Below are 17,822 nucleotides of genomic sequence, written 5' to 3'. Positions count from 1 at the left end.
CCGCCCCTCGCCGTTCTGTGGGGAGCGGGCTCAGCGTTTTGTCATTTACCGGGTTATCGTTTGGAGACAGAGGTAAAAACAGGAAGGAGGAAAGCAAAAGGTGGGAGGGGGTGCTGCCCTGCCCGGCTTCTCCGCGCCGCCCCTCGCAGGGCCCGGAGCCCGAGGCGGGACTCGGTGCTTCCTGCGCTGCTGGTGGAAAAGATGCACCGCGGCAAACGCGTGTGCCGAGTACGGAGCTGCTAAGAGCTCGTCAATCATCTAATGTAGTTAAAAAGGCATGTGAAATAGCATATGTTAATTTGTGCCTCCTGGGAGACTGCTGTCAGAATCAGCAGAGCTGCCTGTGTTCTAGCAGCTGCTGCTGGGAAGGAGGGATTGTTAGATCCGTGCTGGGGCCTGGAAGGCGCCCGGAGGGACACGGGTGTGCTGGGTACCGTGATGCCTTGCTGCGCTGCTTGTCGCTGAGGCAGTTTTTGGTCTGTCAGGGATCATGTCTTTGCTTAATGATGAACACAGTAGCAGTGTGGGGTCTGTAATCCATCACAGCATCACAGATTTAAGCTCCTCCTTGGGCATATTCCATTATTTTCTGCAGTGTGGGCTGTTTTCAATAGGCTGTCTTACTCCTTTGTCCTCTTTCTTCAACCTGCTCAAAATTTATGAAGCTTTGTCATTAAAATGTTCATCTGTGAAGCTGGGAAATAGGGTTTCAGCACTCCCTGACTGGGAGCCAGCATCCTCCTTGATATTGTCTGGCCAAATGTTGAGTGAAGCAGTTGAAGTTGTAGGGCAAATATAGGCAAAATGCTTCTGGAATACTCTTAGAACTCTCAGTAACTCAGTTCTAATTAGAGCAGGAAAGGTAACATGCTTCTTGCTTTACTTTTCAGGAACATGTTAAGTAGTAATGGCTGCTCCTAGAAGTATTAAAATCAGTAGTTCTTCAGAAGTAGAGATTTTTGAGGGTTTTTTTTTTGGTTAGTGGTTTTTTGGGGTTTTTTTGTTTTTGTTTTTTTTTGTTTGTTTGTTTTTAATGGGAGCATAATCTTTGGAGCATGGATTGTGATTGTATGGGATACATTTTGTAGGGCACTTAGATTGTACTTAAAAATGCTTTTAAGCGGGAATATAAATTTTAAATTTTGTCTTGCTTCTAAATCTGTATCTTTATGTACATTAGAAATTGACCTATGCAACAGTCTGTAAAGTAGGTAGCAGCACTTTTTTGATGAATCAGAAGGACAGGGAAGTTTTAGCAGAGAGCTTGCGAGACTTTCCCCCGTCACATGTGAAGTGCACCAGAGGAACATTCCTACTTCCGTTCTCAGAATCCTTTACAAGTTTCCAGTTTTTGTCTGCTTTGGACATAAGTCACTCTGGTGTTTTCCAGGAACTCCTTCACTTGGTGATATGACAGTTTTAATTTTGTATTTTTCCTACCTAGAAGATCTCCCTTGATCCAATTATGAAAAAATGTTTAGAAAAGGAAAAAAACGACACAGCAGCAGCAGTTCACAAAGCAGTGAAATCAGTACTAAAAGCAAGGTAAGCTGAATGTGGTATACACTCTGTTTATGGAAGTGCTTCCATTTGTTACAAGTTGGCAGTTCAGTGAATTGCTTGCACTGAGAGTAGGATGTGATTTCCATAAAATGCCATGTTCCACAAGGAGAGCTTTCTACTTCAGCTATTCATCAGATTGTGTTATGAGAGTTAAAAAAAACCCTAGGCATTATAAAGCCCTTGTATTCTGAGATGACTGCTCTGTTGCTTCCAACGTGAAGCCCACAAACACAAGAGCTTCTGGCACCACAATGCTACAGTTTGGAGGAAACAGTAGTATGTTTGTTCTGTAGTGATAAATACTGTCTTTAAGAAGGTGCCTGGTGCTAGGTACCAATAATGAGTTTATTCTTCAGTATTAGTTAGTTACTCAGTATCTCTAAAAAGTATTCTTCATTTTGAATAATGTGTCCATTTTGTCTGCTAGGTTTTGGAATGATCAGTTGAATATTCTGGATTTTCCATGGTGCCGTTTCACTTCCCTTGCACTGCTATGTTATTTCAAGCATTGGTGACAAGCATGTAGTTGTCAATTTCTTCAAGTTAAGATGCAGTACCAGAAAAGTCTGGACATAACCTTAAGGTTCATTTTCTCTTTTTCTTTTATTTCCTCCTCCTTTCAAAATGTTTGTAGACTTCTCAGTTGAATTTATATCAGTCTAATCCACATTGAGGCAGAAAGATAACTTCAGGAAATAAATAGGTGGTGTTGGTTTTTTTCTCCCCATTTTGCAGTGCTGCTTAAGTAATTAGAACACAAACACTAGTTTATTTTTAAAAAAGAGTTGAGGCAGGACATCTAAAAGTGAATTTTTAATATGTTCTCAGTAACTTTCTGATGATACTTATTTTTATCTTAGTCTGTAGATTCCAGTCTTGGGGGACTTTCCAGGTCTAGTACTGTGGCTAGTCTAGATACAGACTCCACGAAAAGTTCAGGTATGTAATCAGAGTTTGAGCAGATATGTATGGAGCAGAATTAACTCTACGTGTGTTCATATAAAAGAGCAGACAATGGAAAAGGTTAAAATACGTATTTTTAATAATTGTGAGTGAATCTGTTAGCCTGTTGACTAAGGCATGCATAGCTCTAGGCTTCTAAAGTATTAGTAATGATTCACCTAGGATTAAGTCACTGTTTTCAAAGTAAAGTGTCTGAGTGAGAAAAAAATTTGTTGCATTACCAGTCTGTTACACAGCATAAATCTGGTATAACTTTTTCAAAGCTATGTTTCCTACTTTTATAAGTTTACATTTGCACTGAACTAATGGAAATAAGACTTCATTTTACTTGTTCTTGCTCACCAGATCACAGTGCATCACTGTTGGACCAAATAGTCCATTTAAAAAAAAAATTATATAGAAAAGTAGAACCAGCTTTTCTATGTTTTCTGATTTAAGGTTGTTAACTTCAAATCTAAATTAGTATAAACAATGCTGTCTCAGGGATTCATAGGAAACTGTTGCCTTTACCAGGAGTTGTTCTGAATCAACCCAGGACAGTTCATTAAAGGGAGGAGTTAATATACTATGGTAAGGTTAAGTGTTTTATGAAAGTCTGCAAAAATTACGGAATTGAATAAGTTAGCCCCATTAACACCAATTAGAATAGGATTACTGTTCTGCCATTTTTCAGAATTGCTTTGTTTTATTTTTTTGCAGGACAAAGCAATAGTAATTCTGATACGTGTGCAGAATTCAGAGTTAAGTATGTTGGTGCCATTGAAAAACTGAAATATAATGAGAGCAAAAATCTCGAAGGGCCATTGGACTTGATAAATTACATAGATGTTGCACAGGTAAGTGGGTTACAAACAATACCAACAACATCAGAACATCTTGGGCTTAGGTGTAGTTCTTTCATATTATCACATGATCTGACATCTTTCTCTGTAAGTTTTAAACTTACTAGAGTAAAGTAGCTTACTTTAAAAAAACGTTAAGTTTGAATCTCAAAATCTGTCATACTCAACTCATCCTGTTGAGTAACTGGAGAAGATGCACCCAAAAAGCCGTTCTGAAGAAGCAAGCTCAGAGCGAGGCCCTTTTCATGAGTCATTACTGAACAAGTATCCCAATTGAAAGTTGTTATATTGTCTTCAGCACTGTTAGAATTAGTATCCAGGTAGTAATATCTCCTTTAGATTTCCTCAGTAGTGGAGAGGTTTTCCCGTAGAGGAAAATGTCAAGTTTCTGCTTACAATCACTTATGAACCTGTGACCAAAGAATGTGAATAATATTGGGGTCATCCTTGCCAAACTGTGGTTACTTGTACTTATTTTTGTACTAAAAGCCCTAACTGGTTGTTCTCATTAGGTAGCTGATGGTTTGTATATTTAGAAGCACAAAACATCTGTTTATCTTATAGCAAGTTGACATTTCAAGTATCTGAATATATGCTATAACTATTTTTACAGACAAATAACAAAATTGCTGCCAGTGTGGACCATAGATCACCCAGGCTGAGCACAGCATGACAGGGCATGCATTACTTTTCAGCCCATCTGATCTGACCACAGGGCCAAACTCCCCCCTGAGATGATAAATTCCTTTCTGGAATCATGTAATGTCTAGAACAGAATATTTCAGTTGGAAGGGACCTATAACAATTGCCTAGTCCAACTGCCCGACCATTTCAGGGCTGGCCAAAAGTTAAAGCAGGTTATTAAGGGCATTGTCCAAATGCCTCTTAAACACTGACAGGCTTGAGGCATCAACCACCCCTCTAGGAAGCCAGTTCTAGTGTTTGACCACCCTCTCCGTAAATAAATGCTTCCTAATGTCAAGTCTAAACCTCACCTGAATATATTTCACATGAAGTACAGGGATTGGATGAGTGCAGGAGCGGCAGGCAACCTCCACACAGCAAGATATGAGCAGAATTAGTGATGTTGCTGATCCAGTGGACATTTTCTATTGTGTATCTTCATTGTTCATGTTCTTCTGTCTGCACTAAAGGCTTTTGTTTGTTTCCCTCCAAAGCAAGATGGAAAGTTACCTTTTGTTCCAGGTGAAGAGGAGTTTATTATGGGAGTTTCCAAATACGGCATTAAAGTTTCAACATCTGATCAGTATGTAAGTGATTCGCAACAAACTATTTTTGATGAGAGCTGAAAAGTGCTTTATTTCTCTGATAGATGATTTGTGTGACCAAAATGTCACTTGTGGCTTTGAGCAAAAGTCAAACAAACAAACAAAAAAGCTCTTACAGCAGCACTGCTTCATGGGGCTCTCTGTATTTTCCTGGTTGGATTGGTTGGATTTATGACAAGAATCCATTCCTTTTGAGATAGAGCACCAGACAAAAGGCAAGCGAGCCTTTCTGCTCCTAGGGCACATCTTCCTTTCTCAGTGGCTGTCCTGCCATCCTGTCATGTGGAAAAGGAGCATGACTGGTGGGAAAGACCATAGGTTCCTCAGCCTGAGTTAGTAATGCAATTCCTGTTGATGTTATTGTGGAGAGGAAAAAACAAAGGATGCTTTTTTCAACAATACTTGAGTTTTCTTCCTCTTTAACATTCCAGCCTTACACTCCTAATCCAAGAGTGGGAGTTCACTCCAGCATTAAAGCCTTATGATTCCACTTTATTGATCAAGCCTATTTTTTGTTTGCATAGTTTCCTACATGTAGTTATTTTCCTTAAGCGCACTTCAAGTTGCTTTTTTTTGGTTAAAAATAAAAGTCCAGTCTCTTCCCCAGGGCCCTCCAGTTGCCTTTGTATAGCTTTGTGTTGCAGCCACGTGATTTCCTTCTGGTTGCCCTCAGAGCCCCAGATACCATAAATACTTGGCCTGTTGAAGTCATGACCCATCAGCAACCCAGCAATGCCTGTTCGTAAAAGCCTCAAGTATAAGGACAGTGAACAGCATTGCTCAATAGCTGAAAATTCTGAATGAAGAGAGCCAAAAAGTTTCCTTTTGTCCCTTCAGAAAATAAAACACTTGTTTCTAATGCCTGGGAAGAAGTGTAGTAGTTGTTACTCAAACTTTGAATTCTTTTGGGTTCTGTTTTTGCTGTCCTCCTAAATTCTTAGTTCTCATTAAGAATATGGGTTACACTATTATGTAAATTCTTTTGTACTTTTATAAAGATGAAGTAGGTAATTTAAAGACTTTTATCCATCCTTCTTGTAGCCTCAAGCTGAAAGCATGCGCAAGCTGATAAACTCTTCTGTGATTAAGCTAGCTTGCATTGGCATTTTATGGCATTGCATTCTGTTTCCCAAATTCTGGCATTTTGCATCTGTGTCACTGTTGACATTTAATTTGCCCTTTGGTGTGTTAGCCCACCTAACTCTTCCATAGAGTTCCAAGATGGAAAGGTTTTCTCTGCATTCATACAAATAATTTGGTCTTTTATGACTTTGGGGAAAGGTGAGTTCTGTGATTTGTAGATACCTTTGGAGGTGAATAGGCAGCTGTTTATTTCAGAGGCCAAAAAGAGAATTGACTGAAGGATACAAAATTTTTCCGCATGGATTTCAGCCAACATTTGAGAAATTATTTCATTAATGACTGAAGTATGTGCAGATATGTCGTTCATTGATACATTTCCATTGTTTGTGGATACAACCACTAGAAACCAAAGGTGAAATATTTATAGAAGTCACACTGAGGCTTTGGCCTTATTCACAGTCTGTTTGCATGTATCTGTACATGATACATATGTGTACATACATGTATAGCACAGTTTGTCCATCTGCCATCTGATTTTTCTCTCAGCTGCAGCATCATCCCCTCATAGCCAGATACTGGAAGGAGGGGAGGAAATTCATTTCCAAGGGGAATTCCATCCTCCCTCTTTCAGTGATAATCCACATGTACATTAGCACTGTAACAAGCTCCAAGCAAGTAATTATAAAAAGTTACAAGTAATCTGGAGGCAAAGCTTGGGCATCTTTCATACAGAGACTGGAGGGTTGATCCAGTTAAGTTCCATGTCAGCTCCAGTTGCCTTCAGTGTAGTTGGTGATGGTCTGAGTAATTGTGGACAATTGCTGAGGGAATGTCAGGGTCAGAGATGTTTTTCAGCAAGGGCATCTTAGGAGCTCTGGTAGAGGGCTCTCCCTCGAGGGTTTCATGGCAAGCATCAAGCTCACTGTCCATTTTTACAGCTTGTGTATCAAAGCAAAAGTTTCTTTAGACCCTCCAGCTACTGAGAGGGACAAGGTGTTTGATGCCATGAACATAGGAAAAGAGCTGTCTTGAAGTCAGAAGACCTTAGAGGTGGTATGACTGCAATAAAGCAGATGAATATCATTGGTTGGGTAGGATGGCTTGAGAAGAAAGGCTGTGTTGGGTAGGTCTGCAGAGACCTTCTACTGCATAACATCACCCAATCCCTTTTTGCAATGGCCAGGATCACAGCTGTTGGGACTATGATGAAACCCTGCAACTGCGGTGGATAGCAGAAGTCAAGACCCGTGCTGTGGCTCAGGCTACAAGGGGCCTGGCCATATCCACATGGCTACCCTGCCTCTGCCCCAAAGCAAGTACCCTTGTCCATAGACTCTTCTGGGAACAGTTTCTTGTGTTTATCCTTCCCAGTCCTGAGACAGGGATGGTCTGGAAAAATACTGGAAAAGTAAAAAGTTGTTTTAAGTCTGTACCATCTGTCCTACTCACAGCAGATGAGTGAGGATAGGTAGGAAACAAATGTGTGCTTTTGTAGTGTGGCCAGGAATACAGTCCACATGTGAATGAAATTCTAAAATAGAAGCAAAAATTAAAACTAAAATTGTGTTACACCACCACTTATATTTGAAATCTTGACTAAACTCTCAATTAAAAAACTGTAATTTTATTAAGGAATACTTTTCTCCTGTAAATTAATCTGAAGTATTCTTTTGTAAGAGAGAGAATCAAAATGGGTGGGAAACTGAAATAGCTGTTGCACTGTTCCAGAGTAACTTATATTTGCCACATGGTTTCAGGATGTATTACATAGGCATGCTCTCTATTTAATTGTACGGATGGTCTGCTATGATGATGGTCTGGGAGCAGGAAAAAGTTTACTGGCTTTGAAGACAACAGATGCAGCCTCTGAAGAATGCAGCCTCTGGGTATATCAGTGCAATAGTTTGGTAAGAGTTTATGTTTACAGTGTTTAATTTAGGTATCAGTATTTTGATTGTAAAGGGAGATTCTAAAACCCAAGACCCTTGTGAAGGCTTTTTGGCAGAAGGGGGATTGCTCAATTAAAGAGAGTATAAATGTGCCCTGGCTGAGGAGGGGAGAAAAGCCCTGCTGACTGCATTTGGTCAGCTTTGAGGAAAAATACCTACATTTGCTAAAAATAACAATGAAAATGGTCATGAGAAAGCTCTTCGCAGTCCTTAGAGTGCTAGTGTAGCTGCTGAGGACAATCCTCCATTTGTATTTTCAAAGACAACAATAAACCTCTTAAGATCAGACAGGGCAGGGAGGGATTGAGCAACAATTCTGGTAATAGAGCGTGCATTCAAATTTATAAGCAAGAGAAGTGATGTCTTAAGAGTAGTAGAATTCATTGTCGAGATATGATGCTATGAACACACCCTCAGCAGCACTGGGGGAATACATGAACTGACTTTCTGACTGCTAGTGTTGTGCTATGATGAAAGCTAATAGCTCGACTTGTTTCAAAAGAGCTCATTTAAAACAGCTTCCCACGTCATTGCAGACCACAGAAATAAAATCAAATCTCACTTGTGCTACTCCATTTTGCATGTCTCTGCCAAAAGAATTATAAAGGTCACATTCTGCTCTAAATTAGTTTTGAGACCTTTAGAAGTTCTTCAGAAAGTGTTAATGTGCATGTTTGCTTGGATTTTTTTTTTAGGAACAAGCACAATCTATTTGCAAAGTGTTATCTACAGCCTTTGATTCAGTTTTAATGTCGGAGAAGTCCTGATTTTCTTCAGCAACACATGACTGTAGTACAAGAGGCTTCTGTGATACCAGAGACTGGCTGTAGCTACACACAAACCTAGAAAAGACTTGCAGTGCAAAGAAGAGCCATGCAGCCTTGCACATGGTACTTTGTAATTCCCCAAACATGACTTGAAGAAGTTATTCCATCTTCCGTTTCCAGGACAATAAAGAATTTTGTATTTAACTTTTTTTTTCCTATCATGTTTTGTATATTAATGTCAATATTGTAGAAATGTAAAATAAAACTGATGCTTGTATCTCTTTCTCTGAAAAACAGTTTGTTAATATAGACTTCAAGTCTGCTTAACGTAGATATTAGAACAAACAAGAGCCAAGTGATAAGAGGTAGTCATTTGGTGCTTTACACCTCTAATTTAATCTTAGATGTGTTGTCTACACAGTTTTTACCTCCAACTAAAAGTCCACAAGATGAACATTTTTTTTTCTCAGGTGCTACATCTTTGTATTTCTCATTTTACACATTGAAAAGAACAGTATTGCGTAAGTGTTGTGGTTTATCAAAAACCAAAACCAGGACACTAAGCACTGCAGCGTAACAGAAGAGAAATAGCCAAACTGACTTTAAAAGTAGTTTTATTTTTCCAGACATTTGACTGGTTAACAAGAGTAAAATTTATTAATCATGCTCTAATTATAAATCACTGCATCCAGGACATTGAAAATAAGAGTTGATTTTAGGTTATACAATATATACAGTTGCTCTGCAACTAAACAAAATAAAAACAACTGAATTGAATATTATACATCTCATAGCATTCTAAGTCACTTGCTCCTTTTTAAACAGTTAACACAGCAACCTAATAGTCTGTCTATTAACAGGTTTTTTGAATCATTTTAATCAGTTTTGAAAAGTTGTATGAAATATGCCAAAATTTTGGACTTAAAATTATTGATTTTATATTATAAATAGATATCTACAGGCTCTAGAATTTATTTTTCCTCTGCCAGAGGAGCAAATTTCAAGAAACATGGAAAATTAGGGATAAATTTTCTTAGCTGCTCTTTATTGGTCCTCAAGATTTTATCTGTCTGCACTGTTAGTGCTATTAAGTGGTATTCTGCAAGTTTTTAAGTGAACAGGGAACAAGGTTGTGACATTTTAAAGTGTATTCTCTTCTAGCAGAACTCAAGGAAAACTTGCATCATTGTTTAACTTTACGAGTTGTTACATACACTATAAGATTCTGTGTTAAAAATACTGTACATTAGGAGATCTGTGCAAAATAATATGCCCATTTACTCTCTAGACTCTATCAGGGATAGAAAGATACAAAATAGTGTTGCAAACTGAACATATCAGTAAGTGAATAAAACTGTAGTGCTAAACTATTACTCTATCATTTTACTGGGAACTTTGAAAATACGGACTAATTTGCTTCAACTTGCAACAAAAATATCTTGAAACATTCCAGTTTGTTCCCCATTTATACTGCAGCAACAGCATCTAGGAAATGAAAGTTACACGTATAGGTGGCTGTACCCACAGCCTGGAGAGGCTGTCAGCCAGCTGTACCATTTAGGAAAGGCGATACAAGGTGAGATCAGTGTTGCTCTTCCAGCGCTAACCCAATGTGGTGGTGGCCTATTTTCCATTCTGTTCAATATGAAACGGCCAATTTAAACACCATTTATTAGAAATTCAAAGTTCTCTTGATAAATCTAGAGATACTATATTCACGAAACGTGATCAAAGCCAATGTGACCTAGACATTGATTTTTCTTATCCTATGCCATCAGTTATTTCCTGTAGCATAAGCTAGGACTGGTACAATTTCACAACATACAAACATCAAAATGACATCAGATTTGTATTGGTGTTTTGCATTCCATCAGCCAACTGGGAACCATCCATGGCCTAGCCTTTGTTCACAAATTAGTAAAACAAATTTAACAACAGTGTAGCTACCATATATGTGGGTATTTGATATAAATACAGAGTGAGTTAGCAAACTATCATTGTTTGCAAGGTAGTGGCACACAAATTTCCTAAACCAGAACATAACGTAGTGTACTTGTGAGGTGTCAGATACCTTATTGACCAAGGATAATTATCTAAGTGTTCCACCAAATATGTTCTCTCTGTGAACACATTGCTGGATGATGTAAGAAAATTCAAGAATGTAAAAACAAAGTCTAAACACTATAATGAGACAAGTGTAAGAAATGCTCTGCAATCCATCATCATAGTTCAGTACATTTCAGGAAGTGCAGTTTTCATATCCTTGAGTTAATGTAGTAACTCGTTAATATTGCCATAGTTTAGTTAACCAGCAGTAGTCACATTAAATGACCAAATGGATGTAACATAGATAAAGAACATTCAAAAAACAGGTTCTACACACGTGCAGCATAGAAAAATGAAACAGTCTCAAGCTCACAAAATTAGAACTAGAAAGTTCAACGACTAACACAGATTCCAGATAACTTTAAGCAAATATCTACATCCATTCTAAAAGAAAGAATTTTCTCCTGTGGTAAACTGAAATACTTTTACCTGGCCAAAGACACCCGATTAAAATTGTTTCGTCTGTAATTGTTGGATGACAGCCAGTATAGCAAGATGCTGAATGAGCCCAATTTAGAACTACGCAGCAGCTTGCATGTTTTGGTTCCAACACTTCAAATGGCACCGAGAACTGGATAAACTCCCTGCCCTATTAGATGCAAACAATTTATTGGACTGGGGAAAGAAAGCTGAACTGTGGTATTGTCATGTTACAAAAGGGAGAATAAAATTACAGTGAATTGATTGAAAAGAACATTCATAGTGTTGTGATGTTCAGACACTTATACGGATTTTGATTGTTAAAGCTTTTCAGTTCACCTTGAAAAATACAGGAAGAGGTTTTTTTTTTTAAAGTGTAAACTGCTCATGAGAAGTTTTCACATAGAAAAAAGTTTTAGAAGTCCCAAAATCAGAACAATGGCAATAAAAAAGTAAGCTACAGTACCTAGGACTTGGGCAGTGCTCTGGCAAGGTGTCTGCAGATAGGCAGATGAAATGAAATAGAGCAAAACTGATTTCTGTGACTGCTGGAAATGAGAAATGTCTCCACTTATCAGTAGCAATTTAGTCAACAATAAAGTGCACAAATGATACAGGGAAAGCTCCTTTCCGACTGGGATCTCCATCAATATGACCAATCTGAAAGAGTCCAGATATTTTTCAGGTTACAAAGCGGCATTTCAGTATCTCCAAAATGAATACCACTGACCTTCCCACCTCTAGTACAAGCTTCTCCCTACATCTTTTCTGCAGTGGTGGCGTTTTTCTTCTGTGAACAGGAAAATGCAGTCCTACAGCATGCATTTGTTTTTTTCAGTCTACAGCTGTCTATAGATTTTTGGGGTTTTTATCCAAATTCAAATGTTTTATCCATTTTTTTGAAAGTAACACCTCATAATGCAGTACCACTGAGGCATCATTTCAGCACATTCTGTTATGCCTGACAGTCCATATTCTGTCTCTGTCAAGTTGCTTCTGTTTCCCCCTCTTAACAATCACTGGAAGGTAAAAGGATGGATCAAGCTGCAATGGTTTTGGGTTTTCCATGTATCTATTGCTGTTTATACAGCATTATTTTCAATTTAGATGCAATCTGAAGTTCTATTCTTCACTAGCTAACAGAGTAAGGCAAGTGTTCTCATGCGTAACAATTTGCCAAGACTTTGCTTTAGCTGATGAGACTCTGGAAGGTAAATAATTGAGATGGTTTCCCAGCTCAAACAGACCATTTCTCAATCTCCGTCAGCTGATGAATTGGGACAATACAAAGCTGTCTTCTGAGGCCCACCACAGAGCATCTGAAATAGTAGCAGATTCTTAAATTGTCCCCCAAGAATTTCCCGAATCACACAGACCACATCCCCTGTGTATTGTGAACCCTACTAATCAGATATTTTTTTTTTTTAATGAATAAGAAAAGCTAAAAACTTGTCTGAAGTTTGATTTCTTTGAACAAAAGAAATTTCTGGAATCAGGTTTCCCTGAGATGAAACTTCTCTTGTTATTTGGAAACCCAGCAGGGGATCTTCTGAAGTCAGTGTCAAGCTCTAGATTTCATTTATTTCTTTCAAAGTGTGTTGATATAAAATCCAAAATACTCACCCACCACTCCTGATCTTCTTCACCATCGACTACAATAATATCTCCTTCCGAAAAAGTTAGCTCATCTGGGTTATCTGCTACACAGTTGTAAATTGCCTTTACTCTCTTGGGTTTAGTTTTTGACTGAAATATAAAAAGAACTGTAAATAACACAGCATGGCAGAGACAGAACAGAATTGGAGCTGATCTAAGGAAAGCTTCAGAACTGCTTCTAACTGTTATTTTCCATAGGTTAGAGTTCAGCTACATCTTTTACGGTGGGTGCTCATGCTTCAGGCTGAATTTGTCAGCATCCAAAGCCTTTCGGAACCACTGTGCCACCAACACGGGCCAGTTTTCCCTTAGCAATCTTCCATTTTGGCTCATCCAAACCTGCAGCAGAACCTAGCAGCAGCAGAATTATCAGAAAGAGGCCCGAGCCACCTGCCAATATGACCCTCCTTAATCTGCTAAACCCATTTCAGCAGTGTACACACCGTCCGAAATGTCCTCTGCCTCTCTGCAGTGCTTTGAGGACTGCAGGCCACAGGAGTGGTTTGGCAGCTCTTCCAATAGGAAATTTTAGTAAGGAGTTGCAATATTGCGGGGGGACTCCAATCCTAGTTGTGTTCTATTTGAAGTGATGCCAAAATTGTTTTGCTCTGGTATCACAGTATCCACCATCCTAACCACAGCTCTCCCAGTGCAACCTGCCCTGCTGCTGCACTGGTTTTCAGCCTCCTCATTCTCTGTTGCAGACCAAGCATAATGCTACCTACATAGTGTTTCCATGCAAGGGTTGGAGAGACACAGGATCTGGAGGCAGAGCATAAGCTTTCTACCATGACCATGGGTCCACCCTTCTCCCTGGTTTGCCCGGCCATATCCAGCAAAAATCTCTCCTTTCTGTCCTAAGATGCCAGAGCAGAGCTGTAAGTGCCATTCAGGTGAAAAGATGTCTGTTACTGCAGTAAGTACTTGGGACAGAGGGTCCCAATGGGATAAGGAAAAGAAGGTCTTATCACCATCCTGGAGCCCCCTGGGGACTGGTCCCAGCCTCTAGTTAAGTCAGCCATGGAGCAGGAAGCTTGTTAAGGAAGAAGAGACTCCATTCACAAGTCTACTTGTCTGCACCAGCAAAATGCTTTGCTGTGGACAATACTGCCCAACAACCTCTTAATGTGCCATTTTGTTAGAGCTGAGTGCCATTTAGAAAAAGGTGATGTGGATGAGGAAGGAGGGAGGTAGCATGGTTGTTATACTCCTCTTTCAGCATCCATTTGCATTTTAGTATACAAAACCTGACCTGCCCAGCCCAGGCATACCCCCAGGCTCTATCCATGGGGCACACCCCTGTGAGCTGGCAGCCTTGCACTCCACCATGGCAATTTTGCCAGATGCTCCATCTCAGTCAAGTTACGGTTTGAACCACAACCACCTTTCAGGTCAAGAGGGAAAAGCTTCCCATCAGTGCAACAGTGACATAATTACTAACTTCAAAGAGCAGTAGTTACAGGTATTTCTTGTTACTTGGAAGGCAAGGAAATTAAAATAGATCCCATTCCCAGAAGACTAAAATCTTCCAGGAAACTTTCCCATGTATCCACAATATGCTTTCAAAAATGTAAAATATACATTGAAAAAAAAAAAAAAAAAAGATGCATCCCGAATTTCCATCTGACAAACAGGCTATTGGGCAAATGCACCATATAGGAGATAAGCCACAGGCTACATGTACAGGTACAACCAGAACTCTTTTTTTCTTTACTCAAGGAGCACTTCTGCAATCATTTCCTAGATCTGGGCTGGCCTCTGGATTCTCTGTCAGGGTAAAGACATAGCAAAAGAGGCTGGAGTATAAGGGTAAATTGAGTGATTTAGCCAAAGCACTTTAGCTAGGCTGATCTAGCTAAAGCTCTTTAGCTGAGGGGCCCTTGACTAAATCTCAGCTAAGATGCTTTAGATAGATTGATTTAGCTAAAGCACCTTAACTAGCACAAACCCCCTGAGACAGGTTTCCCTGACTTCTCTGTCCTATGACAGAAGAAAATAATCCAGCTCATTTTCTAATTCGCACAAAATTCACCCTGCTGGAGCCCTAGGGACATCTGGAGAGTCAGATTTGTTCTTTATATTATATGCAATTAATATTAAAACCGTGGAGACACCGACTGTTCCATGAAAACAGCCAGGACAGCCCATTCACTCATACCTAAGCAAACTGTCTCATAAAACAAAAAAGGAGAGAACAAGATAGAGAACTACTACAACTTTAATTTATACAGAAAGCCAGGTAAGAAGCTGTTTCAAAACGAACGGCTACGTTGAAAGGATGCAGCCAGTGCTCACACCTGAACCCCAGATCACACAACAGAAATTTTAATCAGGGTCCAAAGTAAATATGGCAGTTCCCTTGTGTTGTGGTTTTGAACCTGGCTGGGATCAAACACCAGCAGCTGCTTGCTCAACACCCCCACCACAATGGGGGAGAGAATTAAAGGGATAAAGGGAAAAGAGACTAGTGACTTAAGAACAATTTAATAACTAAACTACAACAAAACTGAAAATAATAACAGTAATAATAGTTCATATATACAAATGAGTGATACACAGTGAAACTGCTCACCACCAAACGACCAAAGCTCAGCCCGTTCTTGGCCAACGATCCTGTAATAGGGAGAGTCCTGAAACCACAATCCCGGAAAAGAGATAAAAGCCCGAGTGTCTGAGATCAAGCGCCAACCAAGAGAGTGAGATGACTCTGAGAGAGAGAAAAAACTCTGCACGGAGCCTCACCTATATCCTGGGCATGCCGTGCATGATCTGCAATATACCACAGGCCAATCTGGGTCTCAGTCCTAAACCTAAGGTCCAATCCTAGGCTAGTAATTGGGGCTGTGCTCCCTCCCAGCTTCTCCTGCACCTGCAGACACTGGCACAGCAGAGAAGCAGAGAAGTCCTTGACTGTCCTGGCAGCAACTATAAACATCAGTATGTCATCAGCCTTCTCCTCAGCACAAATCCAAAACAGGCTCACACTAGCTACTATGAAGAAAGTTAACTCTGTCCCAGCTGAAACCAGGGCACCTCAATGCAGGTAAGCAAAAGGGATTGTTATTCCATTTTACCCTAATCTGACCATTTAATTTTACTGTGGCTTAAAACATGAAAGTTATTTTGATGCAAGACAGCAGTAACTTGGTTGAATAAGAATGGGGGAGGCAAGAAAACAGAATATTTTATACTCCAAACAAATGCAAGATGAACTCCAGATGTCTGTGGCTTTTCAGCATTATCAGATGAGAAACAGCTAACAGGTGTTCTAAGAGCTCAAGAAAAACGTGCACACAAACATAGTAAAGTCTGTCCTGAAGAGTCACTATTTCAATAGACATGGTTAAGGAAAAATGGATGAAGGGAGAGACACAGAGGACTGAAGAAGGCAGGTCTTTTCTTTACAGCCCATTAATAAGACAATTGCAGAGCCAGGAACAGCACATCTCCTACCTCCCTCCAGAATATGAAGCATGAAACAGCCCAGATCTAGTCACATACAGCATCTCAGAAAGTATGGACTCTCTACACTGTGATTTCCTTACTGCAGAGAAATACTGTCATGGTCAAGCACATGGATGTTTTATGTCTACCACACAAGACAGAAACATGAAATTGGAGGAAGGACCAAAGACCTAGCTGAACTACATTATCATGTAACATCTAAACTGACCGCTGGAAATATATCCCTTTACCTACACCAGTATAAGAATACAGGTAGTGACACTAACGTGTGTTACCATTCATGGTCCTAGATTATAAATAATAAGTAAGAGTATAAAAAGGCCACACAAACAGACCAAGAGTCCATCTAAATCTAGTACATCTTTTCTAACAGTCATGGTAAGGCTGGGGAAGAGGAATATACACTACTTCCAGCCCAACACTTCCAGTCTTCACCCACCTTCTAGTTGGGGATGTCTCAAGTCAGATGTGGTTTCTGTGTATTTATCAAGGTATTTCTCTCCTGTCATCCAGTGAATGCATGACAAACAGATGCAAAGAGAACCAACTGCACAAAGAAGCAATTTCTTTTGTTTTGAGCTTGACTCTTATTAGTCTTGTCTGAAGTCATCTGATCTACCTATATGAACAACTATATCTACTTCCATTACAAAAGTAAGCACAAAAGCTGCCTTATTACTTACTTCACTGACGTTTGAGAATGAAGTCACATATTATCTACAAGTGACTCACTTATCAGCTTACCTACCTACAATATGTCAAACCATATATTCTGTGGATTGTGTTGGTCACATTTGGACACAAGCAAAGAATCCATGCTTTTCTTTGGTTTCATTTTGGGTTTTGTTGGTTGTTTTTTTTAAAATTTAAAGTCACATACTATCATACAGGAAATGCAAGAAAAGTGAAGTTTTCATAAATATTTAGTACAAGTCACGTACATATTTAAGACAGGATACAGGCTTTGTGTTATTCATGATACTCACACTTTCACCATAACAGGATACACTATTATGTCAACAGCATGTTTGATAGAATGCAGAAGATTTAATAAAATAAAAACCCAAATTGTCTACTTACTATCTGTGATTTCCTTGGCATTGGTGCTGGTGGCTGGATCTGTGGCAAAGTATTTGCTGTAGAACCAGTTTGTGTTACTGGTATTTCACATACAGAAGATGACTCTCCTGCTGCTAAGGTAAGTAAAACAAGCAAATTTTAGGCATGCTTGAAAAAAAAGTAAGAGTGATGATACAAATTGAAACCAAATTAGTTATTCTTTAAAGGATACCAATAATTTTATATCCCATGAGTACTTCATGTTTTAATGGTTCTTTCTAAATAACGGAACAGAATTTTTCTATCCTTTTCCTTACCAAAAAAAGCCTCTTTTCCCAAAGACAATTACCTAAGACCTTTAATACTGCAGATACGCTAAAAGAGAAAAAAGCCTATAAAATAGGTGAGAGCAGAACCAAATATCCCATTTGCCCATTTGTTCACTACAGACTGTGTGCTTTTAGAACCCTTCTTTCCTAGCAAAGACCATCATTATCAAGATGCTGTATCCTTCACAGCAGACTGCTGACACAGATGGCAGATAGTCATTAGCAAATTTGCCTTGGGTATGGCAAGGGGAAGTAAAAAAGAATCACAGTAAGAAACAATGAACATAATACATACACTAGAAGGGGAAACTGGGTAGGAGGAATTCCACTA

At 39.3% G+C, this 17,822-nt stretch overlaps 2 protein-coding genes across 6 annotated transcripts in view; one reads left to right on the top strand and one right to left on the bottom strand.

The window, feature by feature from the left end:
- The first annotated feature begins 1,449 nt into the window (after window positions 1–1,449).
- Window positions 1,450–8,734, top strand: ITGB1BP1 (integrin beta 1 binding protein 1). 5 transcript variants are annotated; one of them, XM_010078549.1, is made up of 6 exons: window positions 1,450–1,545; window positions 2,424–2,502; window positions 3,226–3,362; window positions 4,547–4,639; window positions 7,498–7,647; window positions 8,385–8,734. In XM_010078549.1, the coding sequence occupies exons 1-6, from the start codon at window positions 1,474–1,476 to the stop codon at window positions 8,454–8,456; spliced, it is 603 nt and encodes a 200-aa protein (XP_010076851.1). In that variant the 5' UTR covers window positions 1,450–1,473; the 3' UTR covers window positions 8,457–8,734. The 5 variants fall into 5 exon arrangements, with proteins under 5 accessions (XP_010076851.1, XP_010076850.1, XP_010076853.1 ...); XM_010078548.1 differs by having other exon boundaries at window positions 1,474–1,545; window positions 4,523–4,639; XM_010078550.1 differs by lacking the exon at window positions 1,450–1,545 and adding an exon at window positions 1,993–2,029.
- A 2,608-nt stretch (window positions 8,735–11,342) lies between these two features.
- ASAP2 (ArfGAP with SH3 domain, ankyrin repeat and PH domain 2) overlaps window positions 11,343–17,822 on the bottom strand; it is a gene marked incomplete at its 5' end in the record, with an annotated part of 41,198 nt that continues 34,718 nt past the window's right edge. Inside the window, 3 exons of the mRNA XM_010078553.1 lie at window positions 11,343–11,642; window positions 12,606–12,728; window positions 17,184–17,296. Coding sequence (XP_010076855.1) covers window positions 11,568–11,642; window positions 12,606–12,728; window positions 17,184–17,296 — 311 coding nt within the window. The remainder of the gene's footprint in view (window positions 11,643–12,605; window positions 12,729–17,183; window positions 17,297–17,822) is intronic.

This window comes from Pterocles gutturalis, unplaced genomic scaffold (assembly GCF_000699245.1).
Source record: "Pterocles gutturalis isolate BGI_N339 unplaced genomic scaffold, ASM69924v1 scaffold6413, whole genome shotgun sequence".
Lineage (NCBI taxonomy): Eukaryota > Metazoa > Chordata > Aves > Pterocliformes > Pteroclidae > Pterocles > Pterocles gutturalis.
Note: the sequence above shows the minus strand (reverse complement) of the source record. Positions and strands in the feature narration are given on the sequence as shown.